We start from the raw sequence: 11,159 nt of genomic DNA on the forward strand, positions 1-11,159 counted from the left end.
CTATAGCCGTTTTAGCTCTGTAATTTTAAATTCAAGAAAGCAAATTAAGGGGAGTTAAAATAACCTTACTAAAACCTTTACTAGAATGATTAAAGTTATACAAATATTTCATTCTACAGAGTCATGCGATTTTGACCTTCGTTAATGCAGGGGAAATATGCAAAAAGCCACCAATACATAAATCTCTAAACTAAACATTATTTCCTTTGACTTATTTCGCCAAACCGACTGTAATAAATCAGAATTTACGAAATTTGTCTATCCACGAATGCCAAATGTTAGTTTACAGCTAAAATGACAAAAAATAACTAGTCTTTATGAAATTTAACTTACAAAGTTAGTCAGTTTTATAAATGGAAACTACTGGTTGCATGATATAAAACTACGCTAATCCAAAAATACAATATATGTAGGATTAAATACTCAGGAATTTATGGGACAAAAACATCGATTAAAGTACTCATCAAAATGAAAATTTCGACCCAGTCAGTTTCATTGGCAGGAAAACGAAGAAGTAATAAAACTAAAACATCACCATCACTATTGTTAATCGTCAAATATAACTGTTGCGGGAAAATTTGTTTACTTTATTTGTAAGAAATTTTAAGTCATTCTCGAAAGTTCTTCTTTAATCAAAAATTAGGAAGTAAATTGAAGAGACTAAACTAAAAATGAATAGAAAAGAACAGATTCATCATGTCCAAAGTAATCTAAATGATCCGGTAAATGCATATAGGGACAGGAAACGCTCTGTCTGCCAACTATTATCAAATTAAATCAGAGATTAACTAAGGAAAACCAGAGATTTATTAAGAAGCTACATTAGCTTAATGAATCAGCTGATGGTAGCACTCTTAAAAAATCTGACAATATTGGATATTTGAATGCGGAATTTGAATGAAATGTTCGAAAACTTTTTGTAAATGAGAGATTGAAATAGGTTGAATTTGACCAACATGAATTTATCAAGCTTCCACATGAGAAAAATCAATTATGTAATCTTCACACTGATTATTTTTTGTTTCTCCTCTACTTCACGCCTACTTTTTTAGGATAAAGTTAGGGTTACCGTCCATATAGGCTATCACAAAAGCCGAGTAGAAAAGATAAATCCAGAAAAAGGTAGAGTGACAACTGCAGTATCAATCCAGTTATTGCTTTTGAGCAGGAATATCATGAAAACCGATAATTGGAGAATTCAAAATTGAGAACAAATGCTCATTGTATCAAATAATGTTTATATATAAAAACCGAAATAGTATAGAGGAAAGTTTTGTTTGTTTGTTTGTTTTTCTTTTTTTTTTTAAAAAAAGAAAAAAGTGCAGAGAAATACAGTAAGATTAAATCTATTTTAAGTTGAGATTGAAATTGAAGTCGTGACTTGAAACCAAAGCAAAAAATCGATCTTCGAACACACAAAATGATGACCTTTTCCGATTCAGCCGGTACAAATCCAACAAGGATACTGCAGTTACTTAGATACTGAAAACTTTTTATTACAGATGTGAACTACATCCATAGATGAAACTCATAGTTTATAACTGCTACAAAAAAAATATTGCATATAGCTTTAATTCCTGAGTTACTTAACCTTTTCAAAAATAGTGAAAGTAAACTAAATCCTAAAAAAGCATTACTTGGATAATGACAAATTATGCCAGGTACTAATGTATTACTTTTCGCCCCAGCAAAATCCCATCAATTTTTTAGAAATGGTTGCCTCATACATTTTTTTTTGTTACTACTTGTGAACCTTATAACTTTCAATCAAAATTTTTTCTGCATATCCATAAAAGACTATATGAATAATAGACCATGTGAATAGTTGATTTAACAAGAAAAAATTTTGACTTTAAATGTTAAAGCTTTTTTCTTTATACAATTCATAAAAAGAATATAAATGCAACGTTAAAAATGTTTGTCATTTCGTGATATACTTCCAAATTTATTAGGTTTCGAAAGATTAAATCCATTGGAATGTTTATTGGTTCCTAAAATAATCTAAAAGTTTGCATCTCGAATAGTGGGAAAAAATCAATTGTGTTCCAGACACATAACAACAACACTTTTTTGAGATTAACGGAATGCAAACGAGGAGAAAAATAACGCAATGAAGAATGATGACACAAAAAGATGAAGCAAAAGCTTTATTTGATCTCGCGATGTGTACTTGGATTAAAATTGTAGCAAATGCTATTATGGCTAAATTAGTTTATGTGTGAGAGGACGAAAGTCCTAATTTTTGCGCTACTGAATAAATATTGTTAACAATCAACACGAATAACTATCCACATATGAAAACTGATTTCTGGAGAGCCGATGAGTTATTTTGATCAAGAAAATTGAGAAACGGATTCAAGTTCCAACGAACATTTCTCATTTTTATACTTTCAATAGTTCATGAAACTAGCTTAATGACAAATAGTTAACGCAGAATGCCTGACGTCCGACGTAGTAATACATTTTTCGGGCAGTGAGAGGCAGCTGCGCTTAAATACTTTCCACAGAAAATCGTAAGAACTGTGTGATATGAAAACGCATAACTTTCATGGGTCATTCATAAGACTGTGATTAACAAATAAAATTCAACTTATAAAATGTAATAACATTTTAAATATAAAATATTTCAAACAGCATATTTGCTTAAGCCATTGAACTATTTTGCACATTTAAGGAGATGCGTGAACATGTGCAGAAAGGCTTGCTACCTCGTTTATGGATCTATGGGCATATTTGGAACATGTAATTAAACAATAGAGTCGGATATTGATCTCTTGGAATTATTATACTGTTCAAGAAACTATAAAATCAGGCTTCAAAATTTCTCAAAATACAAAAAGCTGAAGGTCGTAGTAGAAATCCACAAATCTTAGCATTTAAATTTTCAAAACGATGAGAGAAGTTAGAGATACGAAGGTATGACATCTTTTTCCATACAATGAACTACTTATGGCGTTGAAAAGATGCGAAGGAGAAGTGCATTGTGATGAAAGTGTGACACAGAGACAGCAGCCTAACTGGCCAACTAAAATGGAACTAAGATCTTAACGCTTCCAAACTACACAACTTTATATACATGCATAAGTAGCAATATTGATTTTGTTGAAGGAAAATAAATGAAGTCTACTTCCCTTTCATCTTCTATTTTCATAGATATATTATTATTATTGTTAAAGTTGAAAAACTAGAAATTAATTCCATCTCGAAATACACTTTAATGTCTTAATAATTAAACGTTTCTCTAGATCCTCTAAAATGCAGTATAACAGAATCTTCTAGGAAATTTGCTTTATTCTGCGATTCCAACAAAACACTGAAAAATCCCAAAAGTCCTAAAAATACAGGAGACGCTAAAATGTCCTAAATGTATGTGGGGGGAATGTCTGAGCGCCAAGCGGAAGGTTCCAGGAACGTTAGCCTCATAAAACAATCAGAATTTTAAACCGAATTTCTCTATGCTTTTTTCAAGAAGAAATATGTGTAAAACTGCCTTAATGAACGAAATACAAATGTATAACTTAAAATTCCTATACGACTATTCATTTAAGGTCTTCATTTGGAATAAATGTAAATTGTCTCCCAAATGCACATTAATCTGCAAAACATTGGGAAATATTTTTGTGATCCAGTTGTAATATAAATGAATTGTTTAAATTTTTTGCTTGGATCTATTCTGAATACTGGAATATTATAGGAGGGATTATAAATAAAACTTAGGTACAGCGAAAACTAATGGAAAGCATGAATAGCACTGGAAATCCGCAGAGGTTAGGAGAACACGTGATAGGGATAAGAGGGGAATGAGAGACAGATGGGAGAGAGAGAGAGACTAATCTATTAAATGAACCTTCTGTTTGCTTATATTGCATTTATGGTGGCTGTAGGATATAGCTAAATCACAAATGTACGACAGGCTCATAGAACATTGCATCTTTTCCAGACTCCCTCTGTTGAAGCAAATGAATGTCTTCCCGGATATTATCCACCAGAAATAAGGCTATCTAGGATAGTCAGTTGTTACGAGCTACTGAGAAAAACATTCCAAAGTTTTTTCTTTTAATGTCCTTATTCTCTTCGAAGTTGAATTGCTTAATGAATCGAATATTTTTAGGTCATATCTATATACTAAATATATCTTAAAAATAGCCACCTTTCAACCTATGGCTAGCCTTACGCAAGAACTTTGAAAAAAAATTTCCAAATTCCAAATGGTAACAATTTGTTCCCATTATACTAACTCTTCTGATTCACATGTAATATAACGACAGTAGAATCAATAATCATTAGCATCAACTCAATTACATAACACTATAATTACGAAATTGAAAGAAATTAATCTGTGCAAACCCACCAATTAAAATGGAAAAAAGTCGGTGAAAGAGCCTTTACAAAACAGCAATAAATATACCAGCAAAAAGAAACAGTCGAAGTGCATCTTATGTGCAACACTCCACTGTTGTTAATAATAAGAGAAGCTGCACTGCAAATACAGAGGTCACAACTATTAATCATCAATAGCTTTCAAGATAATGTCAATCTGTTATACACAGCAGTTGAATGCTGTGATAGGAGGTCGTGCGGCATAAAATAAAGCGTCTAGAGATAAATTCCTGGCAAAAATTCTTCAGAAACAAGTGGTGAAGCTAAGCTCCAAAAAGCATGTGGTTTAAAGCTTCTATCAGAAACCTACTAATAAGAAATCTCTCTTGCATATATCATCCATACCAAGAAACTTCTCTTATGGCTTTTCTGACTTAACAGTAACAACTCCCTTCACCAGATCTAAACGGTATCAATTAACAACTCAGTCTTAACAAATAACAGCAACAACACTCAGCATCCGCAAACGACGGTTCCTCAGTTTCTTTTAACACATTCACGACTAACCGTATTTAGGACCAAACTTACAGCACTTGCCATATTACAGAATATTTGAAAACAGATCTTCATTTACAGATGAAAATAAACAGTGTAAACCACAATATAAAGAAATCACTTCTTTCAAAAATTACTTAATCAAAGGTTAAAAGCAGTCTACAACTGCAACAAAGAAAACACTGCATTGCACCAGCCCTCTTTACCACAGTAAATATAAGGAAATAAGTGATCATTGAAAATTCACTTCTGATCCATCAAATAGCTATTAAACTTAATTTAATTAATACTTATTGAACATAACTTAGAAGTTTCGTGCATGGAATGAAACTACCAGTAAACAAAACAGATATTCCTCACTATAGCATAAAAGGTAAGGCTTTCAAAAGTCTCAGGTTACTATAATATACTACACACCGGATAACTTTCCAAATAATTCAAAAAACTCAAGATCAAATTGCATAAAAATTTCCAATCGACTGAGGGAAAACATAAAAAAGCAGTAAAAGAAGTTTTCCCATATGAGTGCAAGTACTTACATCATAAAAGAGATATGAATAACACTTGAGATACAAAAAAAAAAAAACCAGAAAATAACCGATGAAAAAAATTTCAGCGTAAAATAACTGGAAGCATACAAAAATAGGATATGAAAACAGAAGACCGAGCTTCATCACTCAGATCGGGTATTAATAGCCAATCATAAAAAATTCGGACTGGTTCAAATTTCTCTACATTCGGTACATGTCACAAAAAATATAATAATGACAAGAATGTTACACTTCCGCTTTCGTTTCAACCAATACCAAAATAATACAAACAATTATTACAAAAATATTTGAACGCACTAGAAGCCATTTCATAAATGGCTTACAATAAATGAATCCATCAGTAAATACAGAAAGTGAATAAACAATTTACCGAGGCAAATAGACTGAGTAATAATAAGACCAATCAAATACTACAAAAGTTTTTTCTTCTCAAAAAAATTGATTTCATTACAACTAAAACAACTGTCGCAAAAAAAGGAGTAGAAATGACTAGCAAAGATAAACGCAAACCTGCAATACAGCATGAACCAAGAAAATCCAAGAAAAACAGCCTGATAAAATAACACCAATCGGCGAGCATCACAATTACATACATGGATATAAGGAAAACAGTTTAAAAAGTGAAATTATTTCAGTGACTCAATCCTTCTCCATTTGATCTTTGGTCTTTGATATCAGCAAACAAACACTTAAATTCGAATATGAAGCGAAAGAATTAAAATAATAGCAAACTAAGTGGCTCGTTAATTAAATTAAATCTGAGCGACCCGCCGTTTGCAATTTTGCATCATCATCACTTTTTCTGGCTTCGAAAAGATGTCGTCTGCGCCAAGCAGGTCCCAGCTTTAACAAATACCAAGTCACTTTTCAATTCTTTAAAGACATTCCCTTCCATTTTAAATCACCATGATTCACATAAACTAATAAAGTAAAACATCTTAAAGATTATCCCTGCACTGAATATACCTCGACTGAAAAACAATCAATTTTCAATCCTAAATGTGAACATAATTCTCGTGAAAATTTTCAAAATATTTCAACTCAATTGATGGGAATGAACTTTTCGAGTTAATGCAATCGAATGCAGTGGAAGAACTTTAAAATTTACCTCGTCATATTAACATTATTTTTATAGCGAATTTTATAATGGCAAACCTTTCTAAGAAGCCCATGTATTTTCTCCATTTCACAACGCATCGTGTTACAATACTGCACGCAATCCCACATCATACGTGCTATATCAGTATCATCCCGCGTATCCATCGGGATATCTTTATGAAGTGGTGCGGAGAGTCGAAAAAATGGCACATTCATATTGTGACACCAGGAACGAGCTCGTTCTACTGGCGCTCCTTCCGTTGCTGTCACCTGGAAATTGTAATTAACAATTCTTATTTTTCACAACGGATCACATTATATACAAAACTGTCTCGAAAAATTGTAAAACTGAATACATTCAATGCCTAAAAACCTGCTCGACGAGTATAACTCCCAGATTTTTGATGGCAACAGCAGAAGAATATGGATTTGATGAGATTTCCAAGTTTGATGTTGACAAAGGCATTGTTGGAATAGCACCGGTACCGACGCTTAACAAACATCCAAGTTGTATGGCATTATTTTCTGAACTTGTCTGAAAAATATTTGAAAAACATACTGCATACAGCAGAACCAGCCTTTTTTCAAAGTCAAAACAAAGCAAACAAATAATCAAGCATTTTTTGTACTCAAACATCATAAATTAAAATGACAACTGCCATGAAATCTGCCATCTACATTTGTCAGAATCTAAAACATAGAAAGTATGAAAAGATAAAAAAGATAAAAAAAATTGCTTTCTGAAATCTTACAACCTACCAAAAAATGGTTCGTAGTATTCCAAAACGCTAATTCAGAAAGCAATTCTAAGGCAGGGTTATTTGAAATAATGCCTCCATCAATATACCTATTATCAACAGAACTAAAATACGTCGGTGCTGCTGAAGTCCTTCGCAGTGCTTTCCACAGTAAGGTATCTACAAAGGTTGCCATTATCAATTTTGGATAATACAAAGAAACTGCTCATAGGATGAATAATTTTCCGAACAAAACAGTCGGACTACCGAATATAACGTACCAGCGGGATCGGCATATCCAAGGGACGAATTTTCTTCATCCGACAAAGGTAATCGAAAATTTCGCATTAGTTCCAAGCGCACTGGGAAACAATCAGCTCGTACTGTTGTCAAAATCATTCTTAAAAACAACGATGATATAAACCTTACAGATATAAAATCAATCCTGTAACACTAAAAACAGTGTCAAATTCATAAATCACAGAGAACGAGAATCCATACTTACTTAGGCCAAGGTACAGAAGCCAGAGTCATATCTGTGCCAACTTCTGCTTGTATAAATAATTCTAATAAAGATGTATTATACGGTCGCGCCCAGCTATCAAAAATAAGATCTTTTAGACGCAAATAAATTTGCTGGCAGTCACGCAATGTTTTCCCTGCAAACAAGTTCTCATAGTTAACCAGATCAAGAATACTACATAATTACAGCAACAAATCATTCGGACACCTTATAATCAATACTTATTCAAAAGAACAAACCTAACGCCAAAGCAGCAGCAATGATTCCACCTGTAGAGGTACCAGCAACCATATCAAAATATGAGAAAAATGGCTCGCCCATCATTTTCTCAAGTTCCAGCAGCATCTAAAAAATTATCCTTTTCTTCATTCTCACCAGAGTCCAATTTTAATCTCCTTCATGAGAAAAAGGAACATCTACAGATTATCAAAACGAAATGAAACACAAAATAAGGAAAAAATGAAAGAAAAAACAATTATTACCTGTATGATAACAAGACCGCGAATCCCACCACCATCAAGTGATAATAAGCACACGAAATCTGGGGTATCCTTCTTTGCCGCTAATTCTTCCAACCTCTTCATCATTCGTTCATAACAAAACTAAAATATACCAAAAATGACAAAACAAATATCAATTTCCAGACCGTAAATTCTAAACTACAGTGAATTCAAAAAGCATTAACGTACAATGCGCACAAACCTTTTGTTTAAAATCCTGAATAGAGTTGCTGACTTCAACATCTACAGATGTTTCAAGATCATCCATGAAAGCAGAACTACCAGTTCGAGGAATCATATAATTTTCAGCACTTTCTATCAATGACCATGAAGCATCTTTCATTTCATCCAGCTTCTTACCATTTACGCACCCAGAAACACATCCACTTTTCCCTCCACTATCGCAGCGACGTGCACCACAAATTGCAAGACTTTTTACCAGATCCCATCTGACAACAACATTTTTACTAACAAATTTACGAACAGAATGCAATGCAAAAACTTTATACTTTAATCTTACTCTTGAAGTTTAGATGCAAGATGTCGCGGTGTTTCACCATGTTTATTCTTTACATTTGGATCAGCACCTAGGCACAGAAGTAAACGAGTCATTAATAAATCTCTTCTTGAAACAGATAAATGAAGCGCGGTATCACCACTTTGATCTGACACATTCAAGTCGCAGTTATAAGACGACAAAGTCATGACCATACCTAAGAATTATTTTTCAATTAACCAAGATGGCATATTCCTAGCATAATTTCCCAAATAGTAAAAAATGGAGAATTACGCTCTACTCTTCGTAGAAGTAAATACAATCTATATTATGGGAGACTAAACTAACAAAAGAAAAGACAGCTGATTACGAGAACCACTAACCAACATCACCCCTACTGACGTACATATGAATAGGCGCCTGTCCAGCATTGTTTCGAGCATTCAGATCAAGTTCCTTGTGTTTAAGGGATAGTAAGCCCATTAGCGGTGTCTTAAATTGTGCTGCGTGTAATACCGTATTCCCCGTGGCTGGGTCTTTTTCATGCAGCAATTTGGGAGAAGCTTCCAGTAATGTCCGAATTACTTCCGTTGATTTGCCTTTACTTTGCATGGCTTCAAAGAGTGGAGATCGTCCAGCAACACGAATATTGACCTCGGCACCATGTGAGATTAATGTTGATACAATTCGTGGATTCGCATTCCGAATTGCAATCAGCACAGGAGTATATCCATCATGATTGGTTGTATTCAAAAGAGGATGTGTTTTTTCAAATTCCCAAAGCAATTCCAACATAGTCACCGAAGCCAAGGCGGCATAATGTAATGAATTATTCCCTTTAATGTCTCGTGCTGTCGGATCGGCACCAAGTTCTAGAAGTCTTCGAACGATTTCCAAGCGATGCATTTCTATCGCAAGCATCAGTGGATAACGACCTTCCGGCTGAGCAGTTACTTGAAGCATTCTGGAAAATTTTTGGTTTCAAAATTGTTTCACAACTGAAATAAGTGAAAAACGATTTCAAAAAAAGGAGTCTGCAGCGTGCATCCACCAAACAGTTTTTTATACATATATCTGAAGCGACTTACACATCAAATAAATCCTCATTTGTTGCCTGAAACCTTTTAATGCTTTCATTTGTAAAAAAATCGACCCGATTTGTCGCGATTGCAATTGGAACGATTAGCCAAAGCGGATGAGCACGCAGCGCTGTTACCAAATCTCGTACTAGTCTTCGATTATCATTTTGCATGTCTGTAAAAAAGTTAACAGTTCACCATAAAGAAATACAAAAGACAAAGTTCTATGACAAACAAATATTCAAGAAAAGCATATCGGAGAGTAAAATATACTTACCAAGCAGCATAAACAATGCTTCACAATCATAGCACCGATTACATAAATCGATAGCTTCTTGAATTTCATGGGTACGGAATATGCTTACAGTAACAAGCAATTCGACCTCTTCTCGTCTGTTATCGTTCTTTTCTTCATTTTCTTTCGAAAACAGTACATGGAACAGTGGTGCAGCAGGTCGATTTTTCAGTGTACCTTGCACCACGCGTAATCCTTTTCTGCTGTTACTGTGAGGATAGACGGAATTATGAGCTCGTAACAACTCCACCGGAAATGGCACTACCTGCATAACAGAATCAGTTAAATATGTAATCTTCTATCCAGTGAAACCAATAGTTTACATATAATAATGTCGTATGTAAAGAGTAAGAAATGGAATACTTCATAACAATCAGAAGGTATCCAGTAATCTTCACCAAAAACGCGTTCTCGTGCGCTTGACCAGAGCTCACCAAGTTTATGTGAAACTTGAGCTAATGAAAACAAACTGAAAAACTTAAAGTTTGTAAAAGGGGAAAAACTGTGATAGAATCTCTTGACTTCTGCCTAACACACAGATTACATTAATGATGTCCACTACAGCTTGATGAAGATTGATTTAGTTGTTTTATTCTAAAACACCAATACACACTGCAGCATAACAAAGTTCTCCATGTACCCACAAGAATCTGACCTTGGTTTGACCGAGGTTTTCCTGACTGTTGGTGATGGTGGTGGTGTAGGAACGCCTTCCTCAGATGTTAGAGCAGCTGATGGAATACTTCCCATCTCTGATAAAACAGCCGTCGTTGTTGTTTCAGTATTCGCTCGAGCTTCATCAATTTCTCGTGATGAAGACAACTTCAGAGACGATTTGCTGATTGTTGTTGTTAAGTCACTGTACAACAAAGAAGCGGTACCAATTTGCTCATCATTTATTTCAACTGTTTTTTCACTCTCAGTTTTATTATCATCAGCATCACTTATCTGAGAATTAATGTCCACAGTTATGGGTTCTAATGTTGATGTATTTAAATCGGTCAT

The 11,159-nt window shown here is 34.0% G+C and overlaps 1 protein-coding gene across 1 annotated transcript; it reads right to left on the reverse strand.

Moving 5' to 3' along the window:
• Window positions 1-6,173: 6,173 nt before the first annotated feature.
• Window positions 6,174-11,159, reverse strand: Bm6221 (Uncharacterized protein; the record flags this gene model as incomplete). Its single annotated transcript, XM_001899437.1, has 15 exons — window positions 6,174-6,269; window positions 6,582-6,794; window positions 6,898-7,059; window positions 7,284-7,441; window positions 7,543-7,661; window positions 7,767-7,920; window positions 8,024-8,129; window positions 8,267-8,386; window positions 8,487-8,733; window positions 8,805-8,997; window positions 9,164-9,744; window positions 9,869-10,034; window positions 10,137-10,419; window positions 10,518-10,623; window positions 10,810-11,159. 15 exons carry the CDS (start codon window positions 11,157-11,159, stop codon window positions 6,174-6,176), a joined length of 3,054 nt encoding a protein of 1,017 aa, XP_001899472.1.

This window comes from Brugia malayi (genome assembly GCF_000002995.4).
Source record: "Brugia malayi strain FR3 genome assembly, contig: Bm_v4_ChrX_scaffold_001, whole genome shotgun sequence".
Lineage (NCBI taxonomy): Eukaryota > Metazoa > Nematoda > Chromadorea > Rhabditida > Onchocercidae > Brugia > Brugia malayi.